Source organism: Scyliorhinus canicula, chromosome 2 (genome assembly GCF_902713615.1).
Source record: "Scyliorhinus canicula chromosome 2, sScyCan1.1, whole genome shotgun sequence".
Taxonomy (NCBI): domain Eukaryota; kingdom Metazoa; phylum Chordata; class Chondrichthyes; order Carcharhiniformes; family Scyliorhinidae; genus Scyliorhinus; species Scyliorhinus canicula.
This window is the reverse complement of record NC_052147.1, coordinates 159,850,870-159,869,934: the sequence shown is the minus strand read 5'-3', so window position 1 is coordinate 159,869,934 and position 19,065 is coordinate 159,850,870. Positions and strand designations below refer to the sequence as shown.

General features: G+C 43.1%; 1 protein-coding gene across 1 annotated transcript in view; it reads right to left on the bottom strand.

Moving 5' to 3' along the window:
• vps8 (VPS8 subunit of CORVET complex) overlaps positions 1-19,065 on the bottom strand; it is a 787,508-nt gene that overhangs the window by 682,301 nt on the left and 86,142 nt on the right. Inside the window, 1 exon segment of the mRNA XM_038788252.1 lies at positions 2,528-2,698. Coding sequence (XP_038644180.1) covers positions 2,528-2,698 — 171 coding nt within the window.

Here is a 19,065-nt window from a genome sequence, read left to right as displayed (position 1 = left end):
AAGTTGTGATTCTAAAAGGCTCTCTCTCATCTTGGCTATACCAGAAGTTCAACTCACTGTTAGGGAGTCCTTCCGTTAACAAGAATTTTACTCTCTTTTAACCAACACATAAAATGTCAACTGAATTTGAGAGAGATGTTCTTCAGCTACCAGCTTGGTGTAAAACACAAAACCAAACTGCTTGAATGCACAACCACTGTCAGGAAGCTATTTACCCTGTATATAACTTGTTGAGTCCTTCTCCCTATTATTAATCTCCCAAGCAACTTCATCACATGATCAGTTACCAGAACCCAGGTGTTTTACTATAAATTGGATCCACAAGATACTTAGTTCTTGAAGGGACCTTTACCCCACGGTAAAATGTAGTCTTTTCTCCAAAATTACATGGGCCATCACAATCCTTAGCCTTTTATTTCTGCAGAAAAGCAGATTCTGTAAGTGACAAGTCACCCATGATCCAGAATCCCTTGACAGGAACGTTTTGCACAGAAAATAACAATCACAAATGGAAATTCATTGGCCTCCAAAGAACCAAATCTAGCCAAAATCCATTGGTTCATTGGAACTGTAATTCTTATCGAAGTTATAAGTGGACTAACATAGCACAACACTAATAATTTATTTTTATTTATGGTGTAACGTACCAGTGACTGTGTGAAATGCCCATGTGTAACATCCTGAAAGGCAGTAATGCCACAACACCAAGTTTTTTTAATTGTGAACTAAAAACTATGGGCAAGATCACCACAGTCACAGATGAAGAAAAGACACAGCAAGAAATTATCAGGGCCACACTTGACTTACACAATAAAAGTTTGAAACAATCAGACTTCTTGTGGTCTTTTCAGTCGCTATCAGCTGATGCTCTTAAGGTTGTTACAAAGAGAATTGTGCACAGAATCACCCACATTACCCCTGTCATACTACAGCAGTGTAAAGCAGAGGCGTTGACATTGCAGAGTTACTCTCCAGCCGTGCGTTGCCTTTGTTTTGACATCAATGCAAGGTAACCTGATGATAAAACTTTCTTTACACATGACCAGACAATCAAAATAATTCCCATAAACAATAGTCTCCTATCCAGTGATCTATTTCTTTTGAAATCATTCCTACATCTGATGGGTGTGAGCTAGAACCTACAAATGAAAATATATTCTAGCTAACCTCTAACACCCTCTACCCCCAAAACAAGTTCCTGGTTAACATACAGCATAAAGTGCATGGCCACAACTTGCAGGCAGCTCCAATCTTCACACTGTACTTAATTCATGCAACACAACTCCCATTTTAATTTATTTTTAAAACATATTATTCTTGTGTGTGTGGCACAAATGAATTCAAAATATTCCCTTTTTGATGCAGAATAAAAGCTAATTTTGTCACAGTGGCTCCAAACGTATGTGTGCAGGAAAATACCACTGTAAAATCGATTTGTGTAGGAAAAATACCCTGACTGTCAGGCCAAGGTCAATTCTTTCACTAATTACAACCACTCAGCCCCCTACATGATCGCGAAGGATGCATAAACATTCGCTTTGCAGGGAAAGCGGAAAACCATCCAACGGAAGGACGTGGATAATGCAGTTGATGCCACTGATGAATTTGCATTTGTGGAAGGAACTTTGGATTGAAATGGAGCCGAACTTCACTAGAGGCCAAATTAACTGTAAATGACGAACTGTGTTCAGAGATTCTTAGTATATAAGTGTATTTACATTTTTGTATAATTTGTAAAAAAAAAAGGTACCTGTTGTGAGTAATTGATTTCAGGTTTTCATGTTTGCTGATTAAATGACTACATTCAAAAAAAAAAACAAGGGGCAGCAGGGTAGCATGGTGGTTAGCATAAATGCTTCACAGCTCCAGGGTCCCAGGTTCGATTCCCGGCTGGGTCACTGTCTGTGTGGAGTCTGCACGTCCTCCCCCTGTGTGCGTGGGTTTCCTCTGGGTGCTCCGGTTTCCTCCCACAGTCCAAAGATGTGCGGGTTAGGTGGATTGGCCATGCTAAATTGCCCGTAGTGTCCTAATAAAAGTAAGGTTAAGGGGGGGGGGGTTGTTGGGTTACGGGTATAGGGTGGATACGTGAGTTTAAGTAGGGTGATCATGGCTCGGCACAACATTGAGGGCCGAAGGGCCTGTTCTGTGCTGTACTGTTCTATGTTCTATGTTCTACATAATCACGAAGGATGACTTTCAACTGGGGGTAAAACCTAGTTCAATTACATTTTCCCAGTACAAGCAGATGCATTCACGTTTGAAACATGCAAGGCTATTTCCTAAGATCGGTGAGGAGCAAGAAGCACACACAGATAATGAAAACAGCCCTTACTGCCAGCAGACAAGTATAATCACTTAATGTGCTTCACAGAAGTGCAGCATGTTATCCAATGAGTAATACTGATGGTCACAATGCTGCTCTGACCCAACCAGGGAAAGCAGCATTCAGCTGATCACCAACGAAATAACAGAAAACAATTAACTTAGAAAGCAGATTGGGACAAATCAATGTTTTGTGAGTTCTTACCAAAGCCTGGCTAACATTTCCACCAGTCGCTAGAGATTTGAAGTGGCTGCTGTTGTAAACCAGCTGAACTTCAGCAATGTCCACCATCTCCAGTTCTTCTTGACTATGGCGGTCCACCACATGCAGCTTCTCTGCACTGTCCAGTAGAGCCAATGTCCGAGAATTGATCCACTGTGGGCACAGAAAGGATAATCTGATGATAAAATCTCGTTTTGTCATTCAAAAAAAATGTGAAGCGCACCCAAACTAAGGAACCAAGAGAAATTGCATCATTTCAATTGATTAGTTGATTACTTTGTCTTGTCTGAATATTATTGCTAACCTTTATTCCCTTTTTCATTTTATGATTTTGCTGTGCTTTGTATTAATTATTGATGAGAGAATGGATAGTGCCAAAGGCTTTGGCCACTGCCCATCTTGTTCTGTATTTTAGTTCACCTACACTGCCACACACAAGTGTCCATCAGGATATACTAACCCCTTTCTCCCTCTCTGCAAGAACTTTCAAACTTCCACAGCGAGGAAGTTCTAATAGGAAGCTCGACAGCTTGTGGAGTAAATCACAGGTGTAGATGCACAAATGGCACACTTGCCATCCAATCACAATTTAATAAATAATTACTAGCCACTGGCCAACTTCGCCATACTTGTAATCCAAGAGGCTGGGAAGAAACACACTGCAGGCGAATGCATTCTTAAAGGGACACTTCCACGACAACACAGACAGTTACCCAAGGCTGAAATTGAACCCGGGTCCATGGAGCTGCCGCCTTATCTGTCATCGTACCCATCGCATCGGTTTTGGCCTCTCCTGCGATCGAACAACCTCATCGTGCTCTCGTTTAAGCACAGTGCGGCTCTTTAATGTTTCAAGTCCAATTGTTCCGAACAGAAAAAAGGAAGCATTACTAATAACCAACCCATCTCCATGTAAGAGTTAATTTCTCCCTCTGCACTTTAATCCAGTGTTTTGGTTACCATGTTTGTATTAAGTTGCAGTCAGTACTATTTTAACACAGACATTAAGCCAAATATTTTAAGTGAAACTCTGTCAATTTGATTTTAAAATGTAATGCAAGGTGTCTCACTGTGAAAAGTAAATAGCGCACTTAGGTCTGGAGTTTTCCCAGTTGTACTGTTCACCCAGAATTAAGAAGTAAAAGTAAGAAACTACAGAGAGTCGTCAACATCGCCCAGTCCATCACCCGAACCCACCCCACATCCATTGACTCGGTCTACACCCCCCGCTGCCTAGGGAAAGCAGGCAGCCTAATCAAACACACCTCCCACCTGGGATATTCTCTTTTCCATCGGGCAGAAGATAAAAAAGTCTGAGAACACGCACCAACAAATTCAAAAACAGCTTCTTCCCCATTGCTACCAGACTCCTGAATGGCCTTCTTATAGATTGAACCGATCTCTCGACGCATCTTCTCTACAGTTGTAGCACTATATTCCATATGCTTCACCAAATATCTATTTATTTACATAGTGTATTTATCGTATGCCCTATGTTTTAATGTATGGAGCAATCTACCTGGACTGTATGCAGAACAATACTTTGCACTGTTCCTTGGTACACGTGACAGTAAATCTAAATTACCCTAACCAGCGGAAAAGGTTGAAGAATTTCAAGTGTGAGTTACATCCAGTGGAAATTTAGTTTCTGCAGTCTTCTGCATTGGCTTAAAAGAACTCCCCAGATTGAATTAATCTCTATTACGAGTTTCCGCTCATGGTGCCAGTCTGTGGGCCTTCGAGGAAATGGTTCTTTTGCGGCAAGGAGTAACCCTGTAAAAGCCTTTGAATACCATTTTTCCAAAAATGTATTCAGAAACTGATTACTGTACACTCATGTAACTAACATATGCTTTTCTGGAGTAATTTTCAAGAATTAAAATTGAGTTAGTCAGAACGTGAACTCGACTCTAATTAAAAATGCTGGGGGGTTTAGCAACACACCCTTTATCCAACTGTACTAATCAAACTGCACCAGATTACCAACAACATTCCCAGTGGAGCACGTGGCCAACTTGTTCAAGTGCATGACTCCCTCAAATTGATTTTTCACGGTCGCACATGTACTGTAATTTAGAAGTGCACAACTGAGCACCTTAGAGGGAACATTGATTACCATCCATAAATATCTCAAGGAAGGTTAGGTGGGGTTAGAAGGATAGGGAAGGGGAGTGGGCCTAGGTACGGTGCTCTCTTCGAGGGTCGGTGCCAACTCAATGAGCCGATTGGCCTCCTTCTGCGCTGTAGAGATTCTATGGTTCTGTGGAATGGTTTGAAACGTAATTTTAAAATTTGTTTCTAAAACACTGACCAACTATGCTCAATCATGGAAGATTTTATGTTTGTTAAAAATGCAAGTTTGCTTCAGCAGAAACGTGAGCCAGAAAAATAGACACTTCCCAAAACTGGTGCAATTCTGGGCACAACTTGCATCCAGATTGTTGACTGCACCTAAAGTAGAAGCTACTCCACAAGGGAACAATTGCAGACAAGTTTAAGGAACGCATTAAAACTGAGCAATTAGGCATTTTATTTACTTTTCATTCTGGATGCACCAAAATTAGGGTTGCCAACCATCCCAGGCTTCCCCTAGCTTCTCCAAGAATGGAAGATTAATTTCCTGGGCACTGCTGGAGTAAATCTGGGAGAAAAATGATCGGAGCTATAAAAATTACATTAAGCTTGTTCAAAGCAATTTCTTTGAACATTTTAGTTTTCTCGTTATAAAAGTATTGGAGCAAGAGAGGAAAAGTTGTTTACTGGGTGGGGCAGTTAGCAACTGGAGGTCAGGTGGTGAGATTTCCAGGAATACTTCCAGCCAAAGTTGGCAATGCCAGTAAAGATCACCAGGTCTCTGACAATATCCAGCAATGTGCTATTGATGTTCAGATCGCTGATTCCAGTCAAAGATACAGTTCAGATCCAAGTCTAGAAGCTGAATGTACTAATTTCTATTTAGTCATAGTCTGTATAGTTATGCATATTGAGTATCTCATTCTGACCACGTAGCTGGCCATCTATGTCACAACATCCATTTAGTCAATTTTCTTCTGCCTGGCAGGCTACGTTTAGGCCTCTTTACCTCCTCACTAACTCTCTATTTTGCCACCTCTGGTTCTAAATAATCATATTACACAGGATCACACTCCAGCAAACAAAATAAGTCATTCCAGTTAAACATTTATCACTGGATAAAAGCAAATTACTGCAGTGCTGGACTTTGGCAAAAAGTCAACTGGACTGTTTTTAGTTTAATCACTGTTTTAATCTTTATTATTGTCACAAGTAGGCTTACATTAGCACTGCAATGAAGCCCCGCCGACCCCCCCCCCCTTCCCCTTCCCCCCCCCCCCCCCCCTTCCCCTCCCCTTCTCCCCCTCCACCCACCATGGATGCTTCCTTGAATATTTAAGCATTTAAAAGGGAGGCAATCATTGAATCAGCAGGTTCCAATTTGCAATGCTGCGGGGTTTTTCCAGTTGTGTTTAATCGCATGATGGAGATTACCAGCACAGGCACAATCATGAAAGCCCCCAAGACAGCTGAGAAACAACTCTGCAAAAGCCCTACTGCATTAATTTATAGCACAAGGAGAAATGTCAGACCAAACAAAATCAAATACACAATCACCTGAAAGCAGCTTCATCCAATCTAATTTTTGCTGTAAAACAAAACATAATTAAAACTCATTGATTTCTCACTGAAGATAGGTATTATAAATAGAACACAACCTGACCAGCATTATAGAACTCAGAAGGCCAACTACAACTTATTGTGGGCAATTCTGTGACCAAACAGGTGTTAGACATTTAGCTGCCGTTGTATAAAAAGTCAAAGGTTCTGCTCCTTTTCCACAAACATCTTCAATTTACTTCAACACTCTGCACAAAACTCTATCTTCACATCACCTGACACAAATGCTCCTGAAGCCCCTTTACATATCAGTGTCAATTATTGGATATTTAACATAAATGAGACAACTAATTGGAATGTCTCTTAACCCGTTACTTAATAGACTCCCCTTCCTTGGGGAAATAAATAATTAGGTGAAAACAAAATTACAAGAAACTCAAACACACGCAATTTCCCCCCTTCTTTTTTTTGTCTCATTTTTGGAAGAAAAAAAGTCACAGAAACAATATCCAAATGTTTATGTGAGCTAGCCCCTCTTTTTGTAAAACAGTCTCTCTGACAATTGATAGCTGTCGACCCATTTAATTTTTGCTATTCCCCCTCTGTCCAACATCTGCTTCAAATTTGCAATGTCTATACTTAATCTTTTTTCATTGACACTTTTTATAGCGTGCACTTTTTCCCACAGGGATTTATTGTCAATGTGACATTCAATAGGTATATTACCCAAATCCCCTGATCCCAAAATTTCTGTCAATATCTGGGATATACTAAAAGCCATATCTACCGCCTATACAAGGCTTAACGTCTCAGCAGCCAAAGTGCTTTTGACCACTCTCCTTATTTTCTTTGTTTCCAACACAAGAGGGCAACATTTACCATTGTTCCCCAAAAGGAAAATTATAAAACCTCCTGCGCTTGAAACCCCATCACATAAATTTGCATAGGACGCATCACTATAAACTATGGGTTTCAAGTGCCCACGGTCACCTAAAACAGGGAACCTCAAAACACACTCCTGCATTTTTAGTTTGATCAATGCTTTATTTGCTCTTATTAGGTCTTCCACTTTGGGATCATTCATTTTTGTACTCAACTCTAAGACATCAAAACTCACGTGCGGTCTAGTCTGTCTACCTAACCAATTCAGTTGCCCAATTAAACTTCGCAGTTGGTCTTTTTCCATCTTGGAAACCATTGCGTCTCTCTGTGAAACCCAACCACAGCTAATTGCTATTGGGCTTTCCAAATAAGATTGCTGACGTAAAGTTGCCCCTAACTTAATCTGTCCGATTTCCAGTCCAATATACTTAAATACACCGGAAGCCTGACTTTCATCCCTGAATTCTTTCCTCAAACCAGAGATTACAATAGCTTCGAAATCACTAGTCCCACCCCACAAAAATTCATCGACATGCATCATAAAGATGCCAGAAAGATTTCCTTTATAGTGCCAGTAAAACATTGCAGGGTCTGCTTTCAACTGGCAACAGCTTAACTTTAACAAAACTGACCTTACCGAAAAATACCAGACTCTAGATGCATCAATTAAACCATTTACACATCTGTACAACTTCCAGAGTACCCCTTCTGTGTTAGCTGCCTCTTTAGGAGGACGGAGAAAAATGTCTCTCCGGAGCTGATGCCCCTGCAAGAAGTCAGCTTTTACATCTATATCTATAGATTTGCATTCCCATGCCTTTGTGGCTAATAGAGCCAAGAAGATCTTTAAAATAACCTTTCCTGCCATAGGTGACTCGATCCTTAAATCCTGATCTTAAGTTTTCTTCAAATCCCCTCACCACCCGCCACCAGCCTGGCCTTTGCCTTACACGTTCCATCCGGAACAACCTTTTCAGTGCAAATCCATCTGTGGGATAGAGCTCTTTGTCCCCATCCGGTACTTCCGTGTATACCCCAAATTCACTCCAACTGTGCAGTTCTTGCTGTTTGGCATCTTTGATAACTTTTCATCTAACTTATTGAAAGCCACCAAAACCTCATGTGCATGTGGGCTTCTACGCCTATTAGCATTCATAGTCTTACTCATATTCCAAGACCTTGATAAACTACGTCCCCTCTCCCGCCTGGTATCTTGTTCTGTACTGCTACTGCTTGATCTTTCCCTTCTGCTGAGGGATGTCCTTTCAATAGTTCTCGACCTTTTCCTGCGGACCTGTTCACTATCCGATGTACTATCTGAACTGGCACTGCATTTCTGTGCCCTCCATTTTTGAACTTTGTGTTCCCAATCCATTGTCTAGACTCCCTCCCTTGAATGCTGTTCAACCAATGTTTATACTTTCCAGTGGCCTTCTCTGCTCTACAAATAACAGTTGAATCCTGCCATTGACTAGTCCCTTCAGGCAAGTATGTCACTTTTGTACCAACTTTTGGCAGTTGTCCTTTCGGAAAAATGGCCTGCTCTAAATCATCAGAAGTGTTGTGCTCCTCTACAGAAACCCTGTCTATATCAGTTAACTGGTCCTCATAGTTCTGTAACACGTGCATTCCAGATGGTTCCTCGTCATGTCTGTCTGCTCTGTCTAAATTTGAAAATTTGTAACTGATACCCATTATCCTTGATGAATGTACCCTAACAGTTTGATTATCATGTTGCAAAATAATTGTTTTGCCATCTATGACTATGATCTTCCCTGGGCCTTTCCATTCATTAGAATTCTCTCTCTTATAGTATACTATGTCTCCTTGCTGAAAAACTGTATTTGATGGCCGTACATTATGCCTTAAAGCTCTGCAAATTCTTTCAGAGACTTCTGCTTCCAAAAAAGCTTTTCTACTGTGATGTAATGCATTTAAATGCTCAGCAAAGGCAGAGCAAATTGTAGTCCCTTCCCAAACTGGAGGCTGGTCATCCAAAATGGACGGAATTTTAGGATTTGTCATAGAATTTACAGTGCAGAAGGCGGCCATTCGGCCCATCGAGTCTGCACTGACCCACTTAAGCCCTCACTTCCACCCTATCCCCATAACCCAATAACCCCTCCTAACCGTTTTGGACACTAAGGGCAAATCAGTATGGCTAGTCCACCTAACCTGCACATCTTTGGACTGTGGGAGGAAACCGGAGCACCCGGAGGAAACCCACGCAGACACAGGGAGAATGTACAGACTCCGCACAGACAGTGACCCAGCAGGGAATCGAACCTGAGACCCTGGCGCTGTGAAGCCATGTGTGCTATCACGCTGCCCATATTTCTATTCAACACTAATTGATAGGGACTAGAGCCCCAACCATCTGCAATGAATTATTTGCATGTACCGCCCATGCTAAAGCTACATTTAGCTTGCAGTTTGGTCTATCTGCCTAAATTCTCCGGAGCATGTCATCTATTACCGCATGGTTTGTTTCACACACACCATTACTAAATGGGCTTTCTGCAGCCGTATTCAGAACTGCGATATTCACGTTTTCACACATATCCCGAAACTCATCATTAGCAAATTGTCCTCCATTGTCTGTAAGGAATTTTGCCGGTGGGCCCATTCCTGTCCCTATCCATTTTTCCTCGATTTGATCCAGAATTACTCTAATTTCTTTACTTCGTACAATCGTTGATTGAATAAATCTGGTTGCTCAATCTACAAAATGCAAAATAAATATGTTATTGGCTTTATCCCAGATCTTAAGGTCCATGGCCACAATGTCGTTAAAATCCCATGTTCACACAAACAAATGACAAAAAGGAATGAGGGATCACCCATAGTCGCCATTAACACACAGGCCCCCTCCCCCCCAACCCTCCCCAACTAATGTTCGATGTTATCCAGTTCTTGAAAGTGCACAATGAATAATGCCCATGAATTGTAGAACCCCTCAATTCTTCCCCCCAGTTCAAACTTAACCTTCTCAAGAGTCAAGAATTCCAACAGGTCCCCCCGCCACGCCAGGGCACAGGGTGGAGAGGTTGCTCTCCAACCTATCAGGATCCGTCTTCAGGCGATCAACAAGGCGAAGGCTAAATCTGCCTTTGCATCCGTTTCCAACCCTGGCTGGTCCGACACCGCGAATATGGCCTCCCGGGGGCTCGGGTCCGGTTTCACGTGCACCACTTTAGAAATTGCCCTAAAAACCTCCTTCCAGTAATGCTCTCACTTTGGACAAGACCAAAACATATGAACGTGATTAGCGGGACCCCCCACTCCCCGCAACGTTGACACACATCTCTTACTCCTTCAAAGAATCGGCTCATCCTCACCCTCGTGAGGTGTGCTCTGTATACCACCTTCAGCTGTATCAGCCCCAACCTCACGCACAAAGTGGAGGCATTTACTCTCCGGAGCACATCACATCAGAACCCGTCGTCCATATCCTCTCCCAACTCTTCCTCCGACTTTGCTTTGATCGCTACCAGTGGTGCCTTCTCCTCTTCCAAAATAGCTCTGTAAACCGCTGACGCTACCCCCTTCTCCAGTCCCCCTGCCGTCAGCACCTCCTCCAGCAATGTGGAGGCCAGCTCCACCAGGAAGCTCTGTATCTCCTTTCTGGCAAAATCTCGAACCTGCATGTATCGAAACATTTCCCCCTGCTCCAGCCCATACTTCGCTTCCAGTTCCTTCAATCCTGCAAACCGACCCCATAGAAACAAATCTGTTAGTGTCTTAATCCCCTTCTCCTCCCATTTCCTATTGTAGGTTCTAACTGGGTTTCTGTCTTCATAATTTCAGAGTCCCATTCTCCTTCTATAGTCTTGGAACCTGTTCGTAGCCGTACGATTTTGCCATCCTGTTAGTAGTGTATCTTCCATATTCTACTTTATTGCAGGCTGACCTATTTGGGTCATCAGAGCCATCGGAATCAAATGTTTCCCCAGAAACTTTTTTAAAGCTTCTATCATTTAATCAAATAAGGTATCCTTATTCGCAAACTGAACTCCTGTCAAAACCAGGAGCCTATCCATGTTGCTCACTCTAGCACAGTCAAGTAATTTAAAGGCCATCATAGACTGCGGAAATTCCAGGTTGTGTTTCTGCAGCCTTTTATATAATCTGCCAAATTCCATTATATAGTCTTCAATGGAGAAATCTTCTATTTTCCGGAACCTATCAAAATCCTTCATACGCACCTAACAAGTCATCCATCTTATAAATCTTATCCATATAACATAATAGAGTCTGCAGACCTTGTTCTGAGTCTAACTCTTCCAATTCTAGTTCAGAAAACACTTTGCTCCAGATTTTACTTTCATAAGGTGGAGAAAGAGCCAATGCCATACCTCGTTTTCTCTTTCCCAACCTCGCCGCCCTGTGCCCTGGCGTGGCGGGGGTACCCGTTAGTCCACATAACTACTGCACTTCTCCAATGGTCGTATGATCCCCTTTCAGAAAATAAGTGTGGGTAGTCATATCCGGCCATCTTTATCCTAGGTTCAGCCATATATCTTTGGGTTTTTTTTTCTTCTCACTCACTCCTTGGTTTGGTTTGGAAAAGTTGCATCTTTCAACCCTTCACATTTGCACAGCAAACGTCCTCTGCTACCATTTGTTAGACGTTTAGCTGCTGTTGTAGAAAGAGTCAAAGGTTCTGCTCCTTTTCCACAAACACCTTTAATTTACTCCAACAGACTCTGCACAAAACTCTATCTTCACATCACCTGACACAAAGGCCACCTGAAGCCCCTTTACATATCAGTGTCAATTATTGGATACTTAACATAAATGAGACAATAATTGGAATGTCTCTTCACCCATGACTTAACAACAGGTGCCAACAACAACTAGTATTTATACAGCATCTTTGTCTCCTCGCCCCCAGTTAGCTGATATTGTTAACAACACCTTTATTGGTGCTGTTCCTTCTCTTTCAAAATTGTCGTTATCACCCCTCTTGCCTGGATTCCTATCGTGCTAATTATAGCCACAGAAGCATCCGCAATGCCTTTTTTTCTCGCTCTCATGCCATTCCCTCTGGTTTTCTCCAAGAATCTATCCTTGGCCTTCTTCTTTCATTTCTCATCTGCTGCCTTTCCGGAACATCACCTTGGACGCAACCTTGGTGTTGTATGTGACACTAAGATGAGGTTGAAAATCACATTTCTATCCCTGCCATCATCCAGAATGCCGTTTACCACCTGTGGGACATAGTCTGGCTCCACCCGGCACAGCTTTTCCGCAGCTGAAACCCTCATCCCGGCATGACTATTCCAATGTGTTCCCAGCCGGCCTTCCACAATCTTCCCACTGGACATTTGAGCTCCTCCAAAATTTTGCCATGTGTCCTAACTCGCATCAACTCCCAATCAACCATCACCTCTGTGCTCAGCGACCTGCACTGGTTCCTAATTAAGGTGTACCTCAATTCTAAAATGTTCACCCCTGTTTTCAAATCCCTTCATAGAATTATAGAACTGTTATAATGCAGAAGGAGAACATTCGGCCCATTGAGTCTACACCCACCCTCTGAAAGAGCACCCTAAATAAGGTCCCGCCATATCCCTGCAACCTATAACCCCACCTAACCCGCACATCCCTGGACACTAAGAGGCTATTTATCATGGTCAATCCACCTAACCTGCACATCTTTGGATTGTGGGAGGAAAACCGAGCAGCCGGTGAAAATCCACAGACACGGGGAGAATATGCAAACTTCACAGTCACCCAAGGCTGGAATTGAACCGAGGTCCCTAGCACTGTGATGCAGCAGTGCTAACCACTGTGCTACCATGCCACCCCATGGCGGCATCCATGGTCTCATCACAATCTCTGTAATCTCCTCCAGCCCCACAACCCTCAGATCTCACCTAATTCTGGTCTCTTGAGCACCCCAATTTTAATCGCTGGTGGCTTTACGTTCAGCTGCCTGAGGCCCTAAGCTCAGGAATGTTTTCCCTAATCCCCTCTCCTCAAGTTCTTCCATTAAGGCGGTATTTAAAACTGACCTCTCTGACCAAGGTTTGGCCATCTGCCGGAGTATCTCCTTGGTAACTTGATGTCAAACTTTGCTTATAAGACCCTGTGAAGTGCCTCAAGACATTTTATTATACCAAAGGCGCTATTATAAACACAAGTTGTACTAAACATCCAAAAGCACATCATAGCAGTCTTGGGCAGAAGACAGTCAAGATTTGAAAAGCACTACACCATCCCTGCCAGGACTTCTTTTGAATGTGAGAATTGATGTTCCTTTAAATTTTAGAAAATAATACTGCATTAAAATCATACCCTTCAGAAAGCATGTGTTCTAAAAATGGAATAAAGGTATTAAAAATTAAGAAGTAGCAAGAGACTTTCTATGCCAGGTCACGGCAAATTAAGCTAACGTGATGAGATGGAAGAGACTTGACCTTCAGACTGTAATTTCAATCCATCAGTGAGCCTTCCAACAGTCACAGCAAGATGACTCAAGAAGAGCAATAATAGGTGCGCAGACACTTAAGTTATGGAGTTGGGAGGAGCAGAGCAGATTGTTTCTCAATAGATTCAGTTTATAAAGCTACTCAAAAATCTTCAGAAACATTATCTGAAATAATGCATTTTGTATGTTCTCTCATACCACATTAAACACAATAGGGAGGCTGACCTTCAGACACATTGCAGTCATCCAGTGTGGCTGGGACAAAACATGCAGAACCAATTAGCGCTGATACTGTGGACACAGACTCCATCTGGTGGCCAGCTGTGGAAACATCTAAACTGTCAAATTCAAACTTGTTTCTAAACAAGATACAGCTCAACGGTCTAGGTTATACGGTCAACCACCAAGAATGTTTTCAGCGGGAACTGGGGGGTGGAGGGAGGGATCATGTAAACACGAGGGGTGGCAAGACCACCACGTTCACACCCCAAGCTGCCCCTCATAACACCATGGGTGGGCAGGTGCCATAATTGCGACTCACCTGCTATTTTAAAATAAATAATTAACGGTCAGTTGAGCTTGTTGCCAAGCTGACAGACCCAGACAATATGCTGTCCAGGCGACAATATGTCATTTCATTGCTTCCCAACCTTTTGATTTAGTGCCGGATCAAGTACGAGATTGGGTGCTAGTTTATTGGGTGCCTGTTCTTGTCTGCTAGTTTATCTCTCTTGTAGAAACCATGAATTGGATTTAATTTGAATCTGAATTGGTTTTTGGAGCAATGGATTAAGAGTTTGCCCTGTCTGCGCACTAGCTTTGTAATTCTGAGAAAGGAATAATACAATTAGCATGGGAAGGCACGTGGGAATGGTCAGAACGCTTCTTTGAGCAGATTACTTGAAAGGCAGTAAGGGGAGGGGATTTGTCCTTTGGGGCTGCCCCCTGTGCATCAGAGGCAAGCCCCCCCCCCCCCCCCCCCAAAAAAAGATTACTTCCTTTTGTTTCTCTCCACTTGGCCTCCAAAGCCTGCCCCCTTGCCCTCCAATTTTCCCCCATCCTAAACTCCAGGCTTACCTCTTTTCAGTGGCCAAGCCCTCTTCATTTCTAGCCTAATTGCAGTCCTGGCATTACTGGGATTGCTAAAGGTCCAGACAATCAGATTGGCCAAAGCTCAAGGGTGGGACTTCCTCCCACTGAGGTGCGGAGATCCCACTTACACCTTGTTCATGCCACCTGCAGCGTAATATTACTGCAGGGTGGCCTAGTTTAATGTGGGTCGACTGGCTTCCAACATTGCTTCTGGGGAGCAACATACATTCCTCCCACCGCTCCCCCAAACCACCACCCCCAAAACCACCCGCCGTAAAAAACATCCCAGAGTCAGTCAAGGACAAGTGTACAGAGCGATAAGCACAACAGCTCTCTCCTTTACTGATTTTGTATGTAATGTTACAAACTGGGAAATGTGACAAAATAACTTCCAACAATTAAGATTGACAGCACTGCACCAAGTGTAGTTTACGTGCATTCCTGTTTTTTTCAGGGACAAGTGTGATAGATTATTATGTGGACTAGGAACAGTTACAGCACTTCCACAATTCATAAAGATATATATAGGTGATTGGATATGTGTTCAGCTTCAATCAGCAAACACAAAACAGATTCCAGTTGTGGTGAATTATAAACACTGGAAAGGAATGGTGTCATTTAGAGATCAAGGACAGAGTCTACTTGGTTAGAATTCAGGAACACTGCTGGGTGTATCCTGTAGCACCAAATATTGGGAAAATAGAGGAGCAAAATTACAGGTAAATTACAGAAAGATGTTAGAACTACCGTAGATGCCCGTGTATAAGTCGACCTTTGAAGCGTTGAAAAATCCCTCCAAAGATTGTGCAGGAGGTGTGGGTCAAGTATAAAAGTGAACCATCAGTGTGGAGGGGGGGGTCACCATTTTAAAATGTCATCAACATCTGATGCAAAGTGTGGGCATGTCTTAAACTCCTACACACCTTCACAGCACAGTCACATCAGCTGCTACATCCCCCGTGTCCAGTTATAAGGTAACCAGTAAATAAAATATGCATCTGTGGAGTTAAAAATAGAGTCTGACTACGAATAAGAATGCAGTCTGTCATGGCTGAAAAGGCAGGTTGATGTATATGCTGAGTATATGCAAAAACATTATTTTAGGTGTTGGAGAGCTGGGGTTACCTTATATATCGGGTTGACTTTTCTGCTGTAATTTACAATATAGAGGAGAGATCATGGAGATTTCAATTCTCTTCATGTGTGCTGGAATAGTAACGAAGAAGGGGGAAGGGGGGGTGGGAGAGGGGATAAATTCCTGAAATTTGTACAAGAGAAGTTCAATAGTCAATGTGCTTTGAGCCTAACATGCAGCAGTGCTGGATCTAGTTCTACGGAATGACATGGAATAGTGGGAATGTTTCACTGGGAAAGCATTTGGGGAACAGTGATCGTATCATTTCACAGAATTTAGATCATAGAATTTACAGTGTATTTGGTAGATATGAAAAGGTCAAGTTATAATCACATATAAAAATACTTAATTGGAAGAGTGCTAACTTCAGTGAGTTAAAAAGGGATTTTGCCTAAGTGGATTGGAATTAAGACATGGGTCTGGATTCTCCGATCCCCAACGCTAAAATCTCGTTCGGCAAAGGGGCGGAGAATCCCCGATTACGATGAAATCGGGAGGGGGGGACCACCGGTTTCGCGAAGCTCCGCCTCCTGAAAAGCAGCAAACTCTAGCAGTATGCCGCACGCGGTATCCACAGCCTCAGGCCATTGACTGAGGCCCGCCCCACAATACTCTGTCCCCAACTGGCCTAGTTCCCAACGGCGTGGGACTCTCATGGTCTCATCTGTCGGGAACTGAACGTGGCGGCTGCGAGCAGGGGGGGCATTATTCGGGGCCGGGGGCATGATGGGGGGTGGTTAGTAATTGTTTTACAGACTGAAGAGAATTGAACAATGGTGTTCCCAAGGGGTCAGTATTAGAATCACTGATCTTTTTGATATACACAGGTCATAATTTCAAAGTTTGCAGATGATTTGGAAATTGGGCATGTAGTGAACAATGGGGAGGACAGCGACAAACTACAGGAGGATTTATACAGGCTAGTGAAATGGGCAGACACAATTTGTTGCTGAGAAGCGTGAAGTAAAGCATTGTGGTAGGAAGAATGAACATGGAACATAGAATAGTGCAGCACAGTACAGGCCCTTCAGCCCACGATGTTGGGCCGACCATTTACCCTCATCTAAGATCAACCTTACCTACACCCCTTCAATTTACTGCTGTCCATGCGCCTGTCTAAGAGTCGCTTAAATGTCCCTAATGACTCTGACTCCACCATCTCTGCTGAATATGAACCAAATAGGCTGGCTTTAAAGGGGATGCAGAAACCAAGACATATGGGGATATCTGTACACAAATCTTTTAAGGTGACAGGACAAGTTGAGCAGGCTGTTAAAAAAGCACATGGGATCCTTGTCCTCAAGAGGAACTGAGGACAAGAGCAAGGAGGATATACTGAACTTCTACATAACACACTGATAAATCTCAGCTAGGGTATTAGTTTGAATCTGCAGCACCACGTTTTAAAATGTCAAGGGTACAGAAGAGATTTACTAGAACGGTACCAGGAATGAGGGACTTTAGCTGCATGGAGAGAATAGAGAAGCTGGGGTGAAGATTGAGAAGGGGTTTGATAGGTGTTCAAAATTCTGAATAGTTTTGATAAGAGTCAATAAAGAGAAGTTGTTTCCAGAGGCGGAAGGATTGGAACCAGAGGACATTGATTTAACGTGATTGATAAAAAGCACCAGAGGTGACATACAGAGGCCTTTTTTTTTTTAAACTGCAAGTCATTCTGGTCAGGAGTGCACTGCCTGAAAGGGTGGTGGAAACAGATTCAATAACTTTCAAAAGGAAATTGGGTAAACGCTTGAAAAATAAAACGTGTGCAAGACTATGGGGAAACGGCAGAGGAGTGGGATTAATTGGATAGCCCACCGCAGGGATGATAGGCTGAATAGCCTCCTTCGGTGCCAGGTTATTCTATTTCTCTATACAAAGATCTGCAATATTCCTTCTAAGTGCCAACTCCCTTCCCCAGATCCACACACTGTTCAAGTTTAGTAGGGTGGATCAGTAAATCCAGGACACCCATCCTTTCCACAAATCCTGCTTCTCCTGGGAAACAGATACATTTGAATGTTGACCAGCATGGTTTTAGTGAAAGAAAGACCCTAGATCCCATTGGCCATAAGAATAGCAAGTGTCAGCAACACAATACTTAAATAATCTAAAACACATCCGAGGAACAAACATTTTGAATAAGGTGGTGGGAAAAAGATTGCCGAATGATCTTTCTGAGTAAGTTACCTTTTCCATTTGCCCCACCATTCCACAGATAGATTGGTCAAAGACTTTACTTTTCTAATGAAGCTGGGGAAAAGACTTTTGCATCTTCCATCACACCAACAACAGGAATCATAGCAGACGAGGATACCTCAATTTGATGCGATACCAAAATTCTGACATTGGGATGAACTGTCAGAACTTTGTTCTTGGACTTTCAAGGCAGGTCAAGCTTCCTAACAATCTTGGGAAGACCTCTTGCATGCATTAGCATCTCATGCATGCTCATTGAAAGTCATCTCGCCGGAATTAAGTTCCCCGCCGGCGAGATTTTAGAAGATTCAGTTTTATTCATAGCCACACTCATATTGGGTGTCAGTAGCAAGGTTGGAGGCAGGACTCGCAGGGAACGATGGGGCGAAGGCTGGGTTGAGGGGTGGAGGACCAGCAGGGAAGAGTGGGAGGTCATCCTGAGAAAGAAGACAGACTATCCACGGAATGTTTAGAAGTGTTTCCAGGGAAGAAAGCCAGAATAATGCTCCTGGCTTGCACAGTAAACAGCTGTCTGAGTGCCCCTTAAATATGGCGCTCGGACCTTTGATCCCATGAGGTAACAGCGGGGAGGGGGAGGTTCCGGATTCCTCCTCTTATGCGCGGATACATATTTAATTAGCTTAACAGCGCAAGACGGTGTGCGGTCAGCTGTCTCCTCCCCCAGCCGCAACCACTTCCAATCCGGCGCATACCACAAAACTTGGGCTTCAGGATGGAAGATTGCACCATTTGTCTGTCCCCTACTTGTATCACAACAGCACGTTTAATGACTACGTATGGTCAAAGACAGGAGGTTATTGAAGACTATCTGTAGTAGTATTTGCCTGGCTGTCTGAGGCAAATACTACTACAACTGATAATTAATTCACAAGTATCAAGAGTGATCCATGGAAGCAGACACGTGAGAGTATGTACACCATGCCGATCTATGTACACCCACATACATCCATGTGCACCCATGCCCATCCGTGTCCATCCATGCAAAGTAAAGTCGCCATAGTCTCAGGTGACCATCGCTGCTTTCCCCTTTGAGGGGGAGAGCTGACTGGTGGTGATTTAACCTGAGGACCACCACACCTTAGGAAAGGGGCAAGGTTGAGATGATGGACCTTCATGAATAACCTC